Genomic DNA, 17,439 nt, shown 5'->3' on the forward strand with positions numbered 1-17,439 from the left:
ATTCACAAGGTTTTACGAAAGCCATATAAGGAAAACTGTCCAGCCCCCTGTAAGCCATGGTTTGACCGAAACCATTTCTAACTAAGGCCAGATATCATTAAAACAGATGTTCTCAGCAAGGGTTCATGATAATTGGACTAAAAATGTAACTTTAAGAGTTTTAACTAGGTTTCTCTATACCTATTTAATATAAAAAGGCCACAGCAAATAGCTGCCATGTTGGTCTAAAAATGTAACTTCTTGAGTGTTAATTCTTTTTCACTTTGATCATATAAGAAAAACTGACCGCCCTCTGGCAGCTATGCTTTTCAGAGTGTTAACAGGGCTCCACTATTGACATATTAAAAAATCTGCCATGTCCCCTTGCTGCCATGTTTTCTTAAAAACCGGAACCTACAAATCTCAGCTGAAACTTACAGAAGTGGGTATGGACTGCAGCTGTTCATTGGACAAGGGTTGCGCTCCATCTATCCGGTGATTGGCAGCGTGATTTCGAGACTTTTGAAGCCGTTTCTTTTTCACTGAGTATGCTAAGTATGGTGACTGTGCATAGTTGGACTCCTCTGATAGAGAAGCTATGTAGTCAGCGGCTCGAGACTCAATGTAAAAGTGGATAAGTCCATCAGCCACTAATTGTTCCACGGTTTCAAACCGCTTTTCACCCACATAATGTAGTCCATCATAGTATAACTTATAGTTTTTGGTCTGATGATCGAATCTGAAAAAAAAAGTGCATGTACATGAAAGAACACTGAAGCTTACATGTATATCTGAATTACTTTAGTAAGGCATACACTGAATTAGTCTTAACGAAATTTAGGGTTGTTAATTTGCCATTGTTCACACTGATTGTGTCAATTAACAAATGATGACAGTTTGAAACAAGAAGCATATTATACTGATAAATGGAACATTAAATGATCAGCATGTTCAATTATTTGTTAACATAAATATCGCTTTTAAAAGATCTTTATTTGTCTGTTCAAACTATTTCCATGTAGAACATTGAGGTTATAGGTTGAATTTTATTTATCACATGTTAAACCTCATTTTTTCATGTAATACAGAAATCACAAATATTTTAATCTGCACATGCAACATAAATCTTGAATGTGTTTATTAAAATATGGTATACAAAAATATCACCATATAACTGTTAATCAGATTTTTCAAATTGACAGGTTTTACTCCAATCCCCTTTACTAAATATACTATACCATATATGGTATAGTTTGTTGGTTTGTTGGCTTTTTCACTGTATTAAACAATATTGCAATCAAATCACAGCTTTCAATTTTCCAAGTCACACTTTTCAAGATAAGCGTGTAACAGTACAAGGTATACATTATTATGCCAGTAGCTGACAACTGCCCTTCTTGTATGCCAGTAACTGACAACTGCCCTACTTGTACGCCAGTAACTGACAACTGCCCTACTTGTATGCCAGTAACTGACAACTGCCCTATTTGTATGCCAGTAACTGACAACTGCCCTACTTGTATGCCAGTAACTGACAACTGCCCTACTTGTATGCCAGTAACTGACAACTGCCCTACTTGTATGCCAGTAACTGACAACTGCCCTATTTGTATGCCAGTTACTGACAACTGCCCTATTTGTATGCCAGTAACTGACAACTGCCCTTCTTGAATCAGAGGTAGGTGAGAATGGCAGAAATAAGGACTTCATGGCCAATCCCCACACAAGTTGTGAGTCCCACCTGAGGATTGAGCCTGTAATCTACAGATTTGTAATTCACCTTTACCAACTGACTAGCCGGAGAGTTGGTATATATGGTACAAGTTTCTGTACTTATTGCTATAATGTACTTTATTTATTATAATCTTACATGGTATAAAATAAAACTTATGTCAGACTACATATATTATGTCTTTCTTTCCAACCCACCCCATCATCCTATTTACAGAATAAATTTGCCGCCTGATTGCCAGCGTGAACTTTATTTATGTCATGCTATTATGGAACAAGACTATTGCCAAGCAATATATGTCCACACCGGTGAAACTCCGCCATTTTCAGATTTAATTTTATTTTGTTTATTTTTGTATATATTTGTTGCCATAGAAACCAGAATTTTTGAGGTAGGAACAAAATGAAATGATGTGCATAATCTCCATATTGCCATCTATCCATGTTTCAAGTTTCATGAAAAAATATGAAGAACTTTTAAAGTTATCACAGGATCCAGAAAAGTGTGACAGACAGACTGACTGACTGACACACAGAGCGCAAACCATAAGTCCCCTCCGGTTTCACCCATAGGGGACAATAAAATAAAAACTCATTTAAGTCAATGTATTTTCTAGCGTCCTATTTATAGTATAAGTTTGCCACCTGATTGCCAGTGTGAATGCCTGAGGTCCCCAGTTGCTCACCTGATTGCCAGTGTGAATGCCTGAGGTCCCCGGTCGCTCTTCCTAACCAGGTAACTCCCGTCTCCACCCAGTGTCAACAAGTCCTCAGCCTCCTCTCTGCTGATCAGCCCATGATACCTGACACAACAAAAAACATGAGCCTTACTCTGGGAAAATGGGGCTTAATACATATGAGTTGCGTTCTGAAAAAACTGGGCATAATGCATTTGCGTAAAGTGTCGTCCCAGATTAGACTGTATCGTCCCTGATAAGCCTGTGCAGATTGCCCAGTTTTCGCAGAACACGACTCATATGTTTCAAGCAGGAAGCACAGGCTAATCAGGGACGGCAATTTACTTTTGTTACCAAGTTTTTATTCGTATAGATTTTTACTGTTATAAACATGTACATTTACATGTGCATAAAAGATGTTTATTAAAACATATAAAACATGTTTATAAAAAACATATTGAAATATTGAATTTTCTTTTTACTTCTTACATATTTTTAGGATGTTCCTTGTATTCCCAATCAAAATTGCTTTAAGGTGCAACACATTATCACATCAAACATTTCTCATTAATGCGTCTAAAATTGTGTTACAAACCACAAGACCATTCATATTCCTAACTAACTTATATATCATAGAGACAAGCACAGCAGGTTTATTAGTTTTTAAATGATAAAACAGTCCAAGGAAAGAAACTTACTCAACACTGTAGTATGTTGGTCTGTTAGGCTGCTGGAAAAAAGTAAATATAATAAACATCAGAGGATCTCAATTTGATAAAAAAACAAACAAGAGGGCCTGAAAGGCCCAAAGTCGCTCACCTGAGATAACAAGATATTATTGGGACAAATCTTCTGACCAAGTTTCATTAAGATTGGACAATAAATGTGGCCTCTAGTTTGTTAACAAGGTTTTACTATAGCCATATATAGCCATATAAGGAAAAATGCCCCGCCCCTGGTGGCCATGTTTTTAAAGCAACCAAAACCATTTTCGAACGCATCCAAGATATCATTGGGACAAATCTTCTGACCAATTTTCATGATGATTGGAAAATAAATGTGACCTCTAGAGTGTTAACAAGGTTTTACTAAAGCCATATAAGGAAAAATGCCCTGCCCCCGTGGTGGCCATGTTTTTCAACCAACCGGCATCAGCCATATACAGTACACTCCATGCGTTTTCCCCAAAAAACGCGCTCCCTCCGCGTTTTTTTTCTGCTAGCGAGTGTTCACGCGGCGTTGGAAGAGCGAGGTGAACTCGATAAAACGCTCGGCGTTACGCCGCGTTCGCTAATTCCCGCGGCGTGTATTACTTTAGGCTAGTCGGTAAATGCAGACACTTTCCGTTCTTATCAGTGATCGCCGCGCAACGCTGCGTTAGCAGTGTGCTACTGGGCATGCCAAAAAATAAAAACATTGTTATAATAAATTGTTTAAATACTGTAGTACATGTATAAAAAAGATAATTGTATAGAAAATTAATACGTATAAAAATTATGTTTTTTAATTCACAGGTACGTCTACGATATGAATTAGTCTAATATAATACATTTGACAAATTAATATTTAAATCATAACACATATGACACAAGAATAAATGTTCCGTAAAATTTCCAAATGAGAATAATAATTCGTAATCCGAAACACACTACGATTTTTAATTGTTAACACGACGTTTACAAATGCTTCCAATATACAGTCATGTATATTTCCCGACAAAAGCGCGCGAAAATTATGCTGCAATGTACAAGGTCAAGGTACAATGTATACTCCTGCAAAGCGTGCGTGTATTGATTTTTTTATACAAACTTTGTAGCGCAGAGAACATTGAATTTTGTTGATTTCGGTTAAAAGTTTCTTTGGTATTTATTAACGAAATTATATCGCGAAAAAGTTGATATTTCCTCTAAAATAATTTCAAATCGAACACGCCGAATCTTTATCGTAGCGGTATTTTAGTAGAGTAATTATTTTAACACTAATTGTATAGTAAACTGATTAAAGAAGACATCTGGGCGGAACTGGATTTTAAGTGTTTGACGTTATGAAAACACGCAAAGCTTGTCTACTGACCTATTGTGTAGACTGCTGTCTGCGGTGTTATGACAAAAGGGATTAACATGTGTGAATGTCACTCTGCCGATTTGGTCCATAATTACTGGTAAACATTGTTTAGAATGTCGACGCAACAAGAATACAACTGTGAATATTAAATGCAATTATCAACTCAATAGTTACCACCTTTTAGCAATCAATGGAATAACCTACAAACAAAGAGAAAATCAATGCATTAGCGAGCAGAGAATTGACTTTGTTCCGACAATTAAAACCATTCCTTATGCATTCGTTGAACGTGTTTACTTGAGTAAGTTATGCCTGTAGACAGGAAGCGGCTTTTCTTTGATTACGTCAAACTGTCAATGCACACAGATTTGCGAGATTTTTAGGGTCCTTGGTCATTTGTATACATGTTCAGTATAGAAAATCACCTGCTAACATGAAAACTTTGGATTAAATTATCAAAATAAAAACAATGTTGCAAACTGTGTTTATATTAATTGGTAAGTATTAGTTAAAAGACGAAGTTTTGTGTGTCGTAAATCAACGAGTTTTCTATACAACAACAACTACTTCTACAACCACGTCGGGATCGATCTATCTTGGTTGTTTTTTTTTATTGTAAATATTATACTACATGTACATGTATGTACTTGTAATAAATGTAATTTTATTTGAAAATCAGGAAGTCAAACAAAATTAAATTGATCGTTATCTCGTAAAACGCGGAGTTTCCCCCGCGTTGCCAACGCCGAGGGCCGCCGCGTTGGCTTATCAGTTTTGCCGATCGTTAACCGCCGCGTCCAAAATCATGCAAATGCCGCGTATAGCGGGATTTTCTTAATCTCCCTCCAGGTCGAAACCCGCGGAGTATGGAGGGAAATTGGGGAAAACGCGTGGAGTGTACTGTAAGGAACAAGAGGGCCTGAAAGGCCCTAAGTCGCTCACCTGAGATAACAAGTTATTATTGGGACAAATCTTCTTACCAAGTTTCATTAAGATCGGAAAATAAATGTGGCCTCTAGGGTGTTAACAAGGTTTCACTATAGCCATATAAGGAAAAATGCCCCGCCCCCTGGCAGCCATGTTTTTCAACCAACTGGCATCATTTTCGAACTCGTCCAACGAGATTTTACTATAGCCATATAAGGAAAAATGCCCCGCCCCATGGCAGACATGTTTTTCAAGCAAAGGTTACCATTTTTTAAATTATCTAAGATATCATTGAGACAAATCTTCTGAGCAAATTTCATGAAGATCGGAATATAATGTGGCCTCTAGACGTGTTAACAAGGTTTTACTATAGCCATATAAGGAAAAATGCCCCTTCCCCTGGCGGCCATGTTTTTCAACCAACCAGTATCATTTTCGAACTTGTCCAAGATATTATTGGGATGAATCTTCTGACCAAGTTTCATGAAGATTGGACAATAAATGTGGCCTCTGGAGAGTTAACAAGATTTTACTATAGCCATATATAGCCATATCAGGATAAATTCCCTGCCCCTTGGCAGCCATGATTTTCAAGCAAACGTTACCATTTTCGAACTCATCCAAGAATATCATTGAGATCAATCTTCTAACCAAATTTCATGAAGATTGGACAATAAATGTGGCCTCTAGAGTGTTAACACGGTTTTACTATAGCCATTTAAGGAAAAATGCACCGCCCCCTGGCGGCCATGTTTTTCAAACAACCAGCATCATTTTCGAAATCATCCAAGATATTTTTAGGATGAATCTTCTGACCAAGTTTCATGAAGATCGGACAATAAATGTGGCCTCTAGAGAGTTAACAAGATTTTTCTATAGCCATATAAAGCCATAAAAGGAAAAATGCCCCCCCCCCATCTTCGGCCATGTTTTTCAAGCAAACGTTACCATTTTCGAACTCATCCAAGATATCATCGAAACCAATCTTCTGACCAAATTTCATGAAGATTGGACAATATATGTGGCCTCTAGAGTGTTAACAAGGTTTTACTATTAAAAATAAAAAATTGGGGGGGTGAGGTGGGGGGGTATAGTGTGAGGGTGTGGTGGTAATTTGTGAGATGATCATAAAAAAAGCAAGGGACAAAATTGTCACAAAACCAGGTTTTCATTGTGAAAAAAAATCTGATAAAGGGAGAAAACTCAAACTGAACTTTTAAAATGAACAAACAAAATTAACCCCCTTTGTAAGTTTGTTTAAAAAAATAATCTATTTTTAGTCGTCGCGACCTTGACATTGGAGATATTGATGTGATTCTTTCGTGCGACACACAGTCCCATGATGGTGAACAAATGTGCCAAATGATTTTAAAATCTCACAATGAATGACATAGTTATGGCCAGGAAAAGCTCATTTATGGCCATTTTTGACCTTTGAACTCAAAGTGTGACCTTGACCTTGGAGATATCGACGTAATTATTTCGCGCGACACACCGTCCAATGATGGTGAACAAATGTGCCAAATGATTTTAAAATCTGACAATGAACGACATAGTTATGGCCCAGACAAGCTTGTTCCGCATGGCCCGGACAAGCTTGTTCCTTCGGAAAACCTGGTTAAAAACAAAAAAAAACATGGGGGGAGGTGAGGTAGGGGGGGGGGGTGAGGTGCCGGGGGGGGGTATAGTGTGAGAGTGTGGTGGTAATTTGTGAGATGATCTTGAAAAAAAAAAAAAAGGGGGGGGGGATTCGGGGGGGGGGGGGGGAGGGGAGGGGGCACGGGGGATGGTTTGGGTGGAGTTTATTGTGGTATGTCAGGTAAGAGTAGTTTTGTCAGGGTATCAATCAAATCTAATAATAAATAAAGAAGTTATGGCAATTTTAGCAAAATTTAATAATTTGACCTTGAGAGTCAAGGTCATTCAAAGGTCAAGGTAAAATTCAACTAGCCAGGTACAGTAACCTCATGATAGCATGAAAGTATTTGAAGTTTGAAAGCAATATCCTTGATACTTAAGAAGTAAAGTGGATCTAAACACAAAATTTAACCATATAATTATTCAAAGTTACTAAGTCAAAAAAGGGCCATAATTCCATAAAAATAACATCCAGAGTTATGCAACTGTACCCTTATGATAGTTTGCGAGTGTTCCAAGTATGCAAACAAAGCAATATCTATGATAATTTAGGGGTAAAGTGGACCAAAACACAAAACTTAACCAAATTTTCAATTTTCTAAGTATAAAGGGCCCATAATTCTGTCTAAATGCCAGTCAGAGTTACATAACTTTGCCTGCACAGTCCCCTTATGATAGTTAATAAGTGTTGCAAGTATTAAAGCAATAGCTTTGATACTGTAGGAATAAAGTGGACCTAAACACAAAACTTAACAAAATTTTCAATTTTCTAAGTATAAAAAGGGCACATAATTCTGTCAAAATGCCAGTCAGAGTTACATTACTTTGCCTGCACAGTCCCCTTATGATAGTTAGTAAGTGTTGCAAGTATGAAAGCAATAGCTTTGATACTTAAGGAATAAAATGGACCTAAACACAGAACTTAACCAAAATTTTCAATTAAAAAGGGCACATAATTCTGTCAAAATGCATGCCAGAGTTATCTTACTTTGCCTGCCCAGTCCCCTCATGATAGTAAGTAAGTGTACCAAGTTTGAATGCAATAGCATTGATACTTTCTGAGAAAAGTGGACCTAAACGCAAAACTTAACCGGACGCCGACGCCAACAGGTGATGACAATAGCTCTTTTTTTTTTTTCAAAAAATAGATGAGCTAAAAATGCCCTGCCCCCTGGTGGCCATGTTTTTAAAGAAACCAAAACCATTTTCGAACTCATCCAAGATATCATTGGGACAGATCTTCTGACCAAGTTTCATGAAGACCGGAAAATAAATGTGACCTCTAGAGTGCAGTTTACAAGGTTTTACTATAGCCATTTAAGGAAAAATGCCCCGCCCCCTGGCAGCCATGTTTTTCAAACAAAGGGCATCATTTTTGAACTCGTCCAATATATTATTTGGATGAATCTTTTGACCAAGTTTTATGAAGATTGGACAGTAAATGTGGCCTCTAGAGTGTTAATAAGATTTTACTATAGTCATATATAGCCATATAAGGAAAAATTCCCCGCCCCCTGGCGGCCATGTTTTTCAACCAACCGGCATCATTTTTGAACTCGTCCAAGATATCATTAGGATGAATGTTCTGACCAAGTTTCATGAAGATCAGACAATAAATGTGGCCTCTAGAGTGTTAACCAGATTTTACTATAGCCATATATAGCCATATAAGGAAAAATGCCCCGCCCCTTGGCAGCCATGTTTTTCAAGCAAAGGTTATCATTTTCAAACTCATCCAAGATATCATTGGGAAAAATTATCTGAGCAAGTTTCATGAAGATCGGAAAATAAATGTGGCCTCTAGAGAGCTAACAAGATTTTACTAAAGCCATATAAGGAAAAATGCCCCGCCCCTTGGCAGCCATGTTTTTTAAGCAAACGTTACCATTTTTGAACTCATCCAAGATACCATTGGGACAAATCATCTGAGCAAGTTTCATGAAGATCGGAAAATAAATGTGGCCTCAAGAGTGTTAACAAGGTTTTACTAAGGCCATATAAGGAAAAATGCCCCGCCCCTTGGCAGCCATGTTTTTCAAGCAAAGGTTACTATTTTCAAATTCGTCCAAGATATAATTGGGACAAATCATCTGAGCAAGTTTCATGAAGATCAGAAAATAAATGTGGCCTCTAGAGTGTTAACAAGGTTTTACTAACTAAAGGCCATATAAGGAAAAATGCGCCGCCCCTTGGCAGCCATGTTTTTCAAGCAAACGTTACCATTTTTGAACTCATCCAAGATACCATTGGGACAAATCATCTGAGCAAGTTTCATGAAGATCGGAAAATAAATGTGGCCTCAAGAGTGTTAACAAGGTTTTACTAAGGCCATATAAGGAAAAATGCCTCGCCCCTTGGCAGTCATGTTTTTCAAGCAAAGGTTACTATTTTCAAATTTGTCCGAGATATAATTGGGACAAATCATCTGAGCAAGTTTCATGAAGATCGGAAAATAAATGTGGCCTCTAGAGTGTTAACAAGGTTTTACTAACTAAAGGCCATATAAGGAAAAATGCCCCGCCCCTTGGCAGCCATGTTTTTCAAGCAAAGGTAACCATTTTCAAACTCATACAAGATATCATTGGGACAAATCATCTGAGCAAGTTTCATGAAGATCGGAAAATAATTGTGGCCTCTAGAGTGTTAACAAGGTTTTACTATAGCCATAAAAGGAAAAATGACACGCCCCCTGGTGGCCATGTTTTCAACCAACCGGCATCATTTTCAAACTCGTCCAAGATATTATTGGGATAAATCTTCTGACTAAGTTTCAAGAAGATTGGGCAATAAATGTGTTCTCTAGAGTGTTAACAAGATTTTACTATAGCCATATATGGCCATATATGGAAAAATGCCACACGCCCCTTGGCAGCCATGTTTTTCAAGCAAACGTAACCATTTTCGAACTCATCCAAGATATCATTGAGACCAATCTTCTGACCAAATTTCATGAAGATTGGAAATAAATGTGGCCTCTAGAGAGTTAATAAGGCAAATGTTGACGGCGCACGGCGCATGACGGATGACGCACAACGGACAAAAGGCGATCAAAAAACACACGCACTAAAATATCCATTGCATAATGATCTGAGAACAGCCAGTACAAATTCTGACAACCTTTCACAGGTCAATGACAGCCTTGCTTTTGTGACTTTGGAAATAAAATTAAGGTGGGATCCATATGTGTAATTTTTTATGCACCCAGTAGGGTGGCATATAGCAGTTGAACTGTCTGTCAGTGTCAGTCAGTCTGTCTGTCTGTCTGTCCGTCCAAAAACTTTAATGGCCATAACTTTTTCAATATTGAACATAGCAACTTGATATTTGGCATTTACCTGCATCTCATGGAGCTGCACATTTTGAGTCGTGAAAAGTGAAGGTCAAGGTCATCCTTCAAGGTCAAATGTCAAATATATGGCGTCTGTCCATCCGTCCAAAAACTTTAACATTGGCCATAACTTTTTCAATATTGAAGATAGCAACTTGATATTTGGCATGCATGTGTATCTTATGGAGCTGCACATTTTGAGTAGTGAAAGGTGAAGGTCAAGGTCATCCTTCAAGGTCAAATATATGGTGTCTGTCTTTCGTCCGAAAACTTTAACATTGGCCATCACTTTTTCAATATTGAAGATAGCAACTTGATATTTGGCATGCATGTGTATCTCATGGAGCTGCACATTTTGAAAGGTGAAAGGTCAAGGTCATCATTCAAGGTCAAAGGTCAATTATATGGCATCTGTCTGTCCGTCCGAAAACTTTAACTTTCGCCACAACTTTTTTATGCCCCTGAAGGGTGGCATATAGTTTTTTAACTGTCCGTCTGTCTGTTTGTCAGTCAGTCTATCCGTCCGTCAGTCCGTCCGTCTGCCTGAAACTTTAACATTGCCCATAACTTTTGCAATATTGAAGATAGCAACTTTATATTTGGCATGCATGTGTATCTCATGGAGCTGCACATTTTGACATTTTGAGTGGTGAATGGTTAAGGTCATCGTTCAAGGTCAAATTTTGCAATATTGAAGATAGTAACTTGATATTTGGCATTCATGTGTATCTCATGGAGCTGCACATTTTGAGTGGTGAAAGGTCAAGGTCATCCTTCAAGGTTAAGGTCAAAGGTCAAATTTTGCAATATTGAAGATAGCAACTTCATATTTGGCATTCATGCATATCTCGTGGAGCTGCACATTTTGAGTGGTGAAAGGTCAAGGCCATCCTTCAAAGTCAAGGTCAAATTTTGCATTATTTAAAATAGCAACTCGATATTTGGCATGCATGCGTATCTCATGGAGCTGCACAATTTGAGTGGTAAAAGGTCAAGGTCATCCTTCAAGGTCAAAGGTCAAATTTTGCAATATTAAAGATATCAGCTCGATATTTGGCTTGCATAAATATCACATGGAGCTGCACATTTTAAGTGGTGAAAGGTCAAAGTCAAGGTCATCCTTCAAGGTCATGGGTCAAAATTTTGCAATATTGAATATCGCAACTTGATATTTGGCATGCATGTTTATCTCATGGAGTTGCATATTTTGAGTGGTGAAAGGACAAGGTCATCCTTCAAGGTCAAATTTTGCAATATTGAAGATAGCAACTCCATATTTGGCATGCATGCGTATCTCATGGAGCGGCACATTTTGAGTGGTGAAAGGTCATCTTTCAAGGTCAAAAGTCAAATTTTGCAATATTGAAGATAGCAACTCCATATTTGAAATGCATGCGTATCTCTTGGAGCGGCACATTTTGAGTGGTGAAAGGTCAAGGTCATCCTTCAAGGCCAAAGGTAAAATATATGGCTTCAAAGCGGCTCAGTAGGGGGCATTGTGTCTTACGAACACAGCTCTTGTAATATTATATAAACAGCTATTTTTTTTTAAAATTATATTATTAATAATATGCTGTTGTAGCAAGACTGATGTATCTTTGTATATTGTAATTTTATGTGTTAAGTAATATGTGTTATATATTTATTTTCCGCCAAACGACGTAACGTTACTGTATGACGCTTAAGTCACTTCTTATGTTTACAGCGATGAAGGCTATGGACGAAACGTGTTTAGTATTAAAAAAAAAAAACAGTAACGTGTTTGTATGGATTATTTAACTTTAGTTAACTTTCACATACAAATTTTGATTGATTATTGTTTAAGCACAATTTAATCTTGATACAATTCATCTCTTTCAATTACTCAGCTTGGTTTTATATTGTAAGATTCCCATATACAGATCCTCTCCTGATTTTGATCACTTTGTAAAATCTTTTAATTGTACATAACATATATGCATAAATTTTATTTGAAAAAATGGCGAGCGTGCGTTTTGGCATTTCCTGAGCACTTTTATGTGTCCTTGTTGCTCAAAAGAAGATTTTGACTGATACAACAGAAAATTGTAAATAGAAGTTATAAAAAAGTTTAAATACTGTTCAAGCTTGTATAAATATGTTCAGTGAATCGAATTTTCGAATTTTTGTCGGCAAAACGCCTATTGCTTTTTGGATGTGATGTCCAGATACCAGGTAAACAATGCGCGTAGTTGATGTAATTTGCAGATGTGTATGGAACTATTTGCTTTGCGTGGTTAACATGCTGTAAATAAACAATTTTGAAATGATTTAACGGGCATTAAATAAATCTTTAAAGGTAAATCATCTATTGCGGTATTGTTTGCATTTACTCTGATTCTTTGACTTTTTTCCTTAACCGCTCGATACAAGGTAATCGCAGGATACACCTTGGTTATATGTAACAAGAAACATAATATAATGAACATTATGTAGACAGCAAGTGCAAATAATCTGTCACGCAGTAGTGAATGCATATATTGGTACAGGTAATCAGTAGTCAGTGTAATATACTATAAGACTTACCTCACGCTTGCAGGCTATCACTTTGGGTTTAGGAGCCTCATTTTGTAGCTGATACACTGAATTATAAAACAAATAAAACATATAACTTACATGAATGTAACTATGGGTTTTTACCACTCAAAATGTGCAGCACCATGAGATACACATGCATGCCAAATATCAAGTTGCTATCTTCAATATTTCAAAAGTTATGACCAACCTTAAAGTTTTGGGACAGACACACACATACAATGACAGACAGGCCAAAAAAAATATACCTCGATCATTCGATCCAGGGGCATAAAAAAATTGATGTGTGACTGTCATAGATGCCCATATGACACATTTACAGAAAGACACAGAGGCATGTCAAACACTGTATTATGTCCATGTGTGACCCTCAAGTGTGAACTTCCTGTGAGAGTTAGACAATGATCTTGTGAGCGACATCCCATCTCCAATTATTAATTAAAATTGATCATTGATGTAGTGACAGTTTCTATAAGATTTCGGGACATACGCACGTTTACACATGCTGTAAAATTATGGTAAACACATTAAAATTCAACAAATACCATATATTAAGTCGAGATATGAATGGTCTTCAAGAAAGTTTGGTTATACTAAACATAGTGGTGTATCAAATGACACTTAAACTAGGATATTACAGAAACAATCGGAGATCAACAGGACTGGAAAATGCAGACTCCAAACCGATTTCATTACTGCCTTTAATTGGAGTTTTCTGCCAAATGGACAAAACCTTTCTTTGACAGTATTCTGTCAAAATGTACAAGGTCTAAAAATCAAAACTATCTATTGTTATTTGAAATATTTTCACATTTGAAAATACAAAATCTCTATAAAAAAACACAAATTTACCATCCTATATTCTTTAGTTAACAAGAGGGCCTGAAAGGCCAATAGTTGGCCACCTGAGATACAAAGGAACTGACCTGTTCTGTGCAGCTAAAGATATCAGGTGAGCTAATAAAAAATTGGTTAAAAACAGATCAGAACTAAAATGTTTTTTACCATGTAATGATATTTTGTCCCTTTTATTACAATAAAGCACCATGCCAGGAAATTACTCACAACCATTAGTAAGTTCTTATAGAATTTTAAACCCAAGATATACAGTCCCATGCAATAAATTACGGCTAAAACCTAAACTGATCATACACAATACCACACAGCCAAGATGATCTCAATATAATTTACATCTACATGTACATGTATTGAAAGCCAAAAATGCATATCAGCTGTTAATGGCATAAATTAGATCAATACACTTATTTCTTTATTGTCATTCAACAAACTTTTTCATTGATTTTTGTAATCTTTAAAAATGAAGTGCAAAAACATAATAACAAAGGAATGTGATTTCACAAGCAAGCAATAATATTAAACAACTTTTACTAAAGAGAAAAAAAATGATATTGTTGGCTTTTACAAATTATCGTCATGGAAACCAGTAAAAATTCAGTCTGTACTTACAGTATGTCTTCCATGTAGGCAGCTGGGTATCACCGGACTCTGGAAGCAAACGAACATATATTGCAGTACCAGCCTCAGTATCCATACTAACCACACCACTCTTTGACCTTGACAGATCCTCCACCCTCTCAGTCAAAGAGGTCAAGGTGAAATTTAGCGCATCCGTAATAGGAATGCTGTCATTGTATTTTTGAAGAGGTTTTGAGCACATGTTTACGTCTGATGACATTTTTGAATCTGATCTACCAGACTGCTTACGTCTAATATTATCCATACTTAAATACAAATGATGTTAGAGCGGATTTACTATACTGTTAATCTAAACTGTTCATATTCTTTACCTCTGTTATGAACATATAAATTCAAAATAACATGTTAATCACATAAACATTAAATTTCACAAGAACATGGTTTTCACCATGTTAAAAGATGAACCAAGTTAATGTCCTCTTAAATTCAGAACTGAAAACAACTTTATTTACTCAAACACGCTTCAATATTCGTTAACCTTGCAAAAGGATATTTTACTTCCTTCTGTTAAAATGCTATTTTTAGTCGTACACAAGTCTAGCAAATAAAAATAAATTAAAGCAGATATTATTTTGTTAGTAAAGTTGTGAACATTCCAAACACACAAAACTCAAACTATCTGCTTCTTTATTTGTAAGAAAAAAGGCACAAAGTGTATTTTTAAACCACATCGTGATCATATATTTCTCCTTTGTGTTCAGTATAATATCTTTCAGTGGAAAAATTCCCCTTCTTGTTGATCAGCCAGATTTATATGACATGGCTATTGTACTCATAAGGAAGTTATTGATACTAAATATCGTTCTGTTACAGCAAACTGAATACTCTCTCTAAAGTGAAACAAAAAAACATTTTACAGACCAAGTACATATAGTTATGATATTCGCTACACAAATTTCTGTGATTTGCAAAATAATTATTTATGAATGCCACAATTTAAAGTGTCTATTACCGTCTTTTCCTTAAAAAAAAAATAATGAACAATTTTCTAGCATAAAAAGACAATTTCTAAATTATTAAAATCCTCACATAACAAGCAAAATGGTTGAATTGATATCCCGCGCTAAATAAATTTTGTTTATGGATTGGAGCAAATCCCTTGATAAAACAGAATAATCCTTAAATGATTATTATTAAGTGTAGGGTGTTTTATGATGTTCCATGTTAAAATCTTGTGTATCTGAGATATACATGCAGCCCTGAAAAGTAACATCAAACAAAAAACAACAAAGGACAAAATTTAATACTCTTGTTTAAGAATGTGTAGGGCTATGGTTCTTGTGCATAGCAATTCTCCTTATTGATATGCAAAACACCCATGAAGTTTCATGTTGTAATCTTGTATCGTATCTGAGATATGACATACAAAAAATAAAAGGCAATAACTCTTATTTAAGAAAGTGTAAGCTTATTGTTCTTGTGCATGGCATGTCTCCTCATTGATATATCTATACTCCTATGAAGTTTTAAGTTGATATCTTACATAGTTTCTGAAATATAGCCCTGGAAAGTTAATGACAGAGGGACTAACCAAGTACCATGTGATAAATGTATAAACATTGGCCAGAGTTCTGCTTGAGCCAAATTTAAATTTACTACAAAAAATCATTCTTTGTGGGATCAGTATCAGTACATAGACCTTTTACCAAACCAATTTATCATTCTTTCCCTAGCACTTTATGCTGTTGTCATGTTTTCTTATGTGACATTATTTAACGTTAATAAAATAACTTAACAAGGGACAAAAAATTTTGAAAAAAAAAAGTCTGATAAAGGGAGACAACTCAAACTGAACTGATTGTTCATAGTTACCCTCCTTGTTTCAAAATAAATCTATTTTTAGTCGTGGCGACCTTGACCTTGGAGATATTGACGTAATTCTTTCAAGCGACACACCGTCCAATGAGGGTGAACAGATGTGCCAAATGATTTTAAAATCTCACAATGAATGACATAGTTATGGCCCTGACAAGCTCATTTATGGCCATTTTTGACCTTTGAACTCAAAGTGTGACCTCGACCTTGGAGATATCGACGTAATTTTTTCGTGCGATACACTGTCTAATGATGGATTTTAAAATCTGACAATGAATGACAAAGTTATGGCCCGGACAAGCTTGTTCCGCCCGCCCGCCAGTCTGCCCGCCTGCCGACATTCGCCAATCTAATAATCAGTTTTTTCCTTCGCAATACCTGGTTAAAAAGCTACTGACCTTATTTATAAAAACAAATGGTCAGCATGTGACCTGGCTAAGCCAATGAAAAATGAGTATTATAATTTATAAGGGTTTTATTGATTTACGTATAAAAGGGTAGTAACCAGAATAAATGTTAACATCAAAGACACATAATATATTTTCTTACTTCAGCTGCAGAGCATACACACACACACAAACATAAAACAGAATCCTTTTGAGCATGCATAGCTCTCAATAAAATGGGTCACAAATACTTGAGGATAAATTGCTCTCAGATTTCTCCACTGTTCTGGGCTGAAACTTCCTTAGGCTTCTAATGATATCATAATTTATGTTTTCAAAACCTGTCTGAATGTTTAGTCTCAACCTTGGGCTTCAATAGTTCCAAAGACTAGAATACACCTTGACAGTTCTCAGAGAAAAGGAATGCTACATGCGCAAACAGAATAAGGTAATGGACAGGTCTGGAGCCATGTTTAGTTTTAAAAAGATACCATACTCTGCAGGTAATGTAAGTAACACGGTAATGTTGACTCGACAAACATTAGGTAATTTATAAATGAGATATTGGCAACAAAACTGGATTGAAAAGTAATAATTATTTTACTTAATAAAGTGATCATATCCCCTAACAGTCATAATAATAGCTGATTGCAGAAATAGGAGCATAAAAATTTTTTGAACAAAAATAGTTTCCCAATTCTGGCATATGTCTGCTGTAATCTAGAGATACATTTATTCAGCAGTCAATAGCTTATGTTGTGCAATCAAGGAAATATGTAATAAAAAATAAACAAACAGGTGCAGTTCCAGATCGAAAATGTTAAATGACATTGAATGATGGACT

At 36.2% G+C, this 17,439-nt stretch overlaps 1 protein-coding gene across 3 annotated transcripts in view; it reads right to left on the reverse strand.

The window, feature by feature from the left end:
* LOC127873182 (N-chimaerin-like) overlaps nucleotides 1-17,439 on the reverse strand; it is a 60,035-nt gene that overhangs the window by 36,026 nt on the left and 6,570 nt on the right. For 2 of the 3 annotated variants that reach the window (XM_052416915.1, XM_052416921.1), the window contains exons 3-7: nucleotides 14,365-14,403; nucleotides 12,889-12,944; nucleotides 3,086-3,117; nucleotides 2,397-2,513; nucleotides 418-718 (exon numbers count right to left, since the gene is read on the reverse strand). In XM_052416915.1, the coding sequence (XP_052272875.1) occupies nucleotides 418-718; nucleotides 2,397-2,513; nucleotides 3,086-3,117; nucleotides 12,889-12,944; nucleotides 14,365-14,403 (545 nt within the window). Of the gene's footprint in view, nucleotides 1-417; nucleotides 719-2,396; nucleotides 2,514-3,085; nucleotides 3,118-12,888; nucleotides 12,945-14,364; nucleotides 15,140-17,439 lie in introns of those variants that run through there. The other variant, XM_052416905.1, reaches the window with a different exon arrangement.

Source organism: Dreissena polymorpha, chromosome 1 (assembly GCF_020536995.1).
Source record: "Dreissena polymorpha isolate Duluth1 chromosome 1, UMN_Dpol_1.0, whole genome shotgun sequence".
NCBI classification, from domain to species: domain Eukaryota; kingdom Metazoa; phylum Mollusca; class Bivalvia; order Myida; family Dreissenidae; genus Dreissena; species Dreissena polymorpha.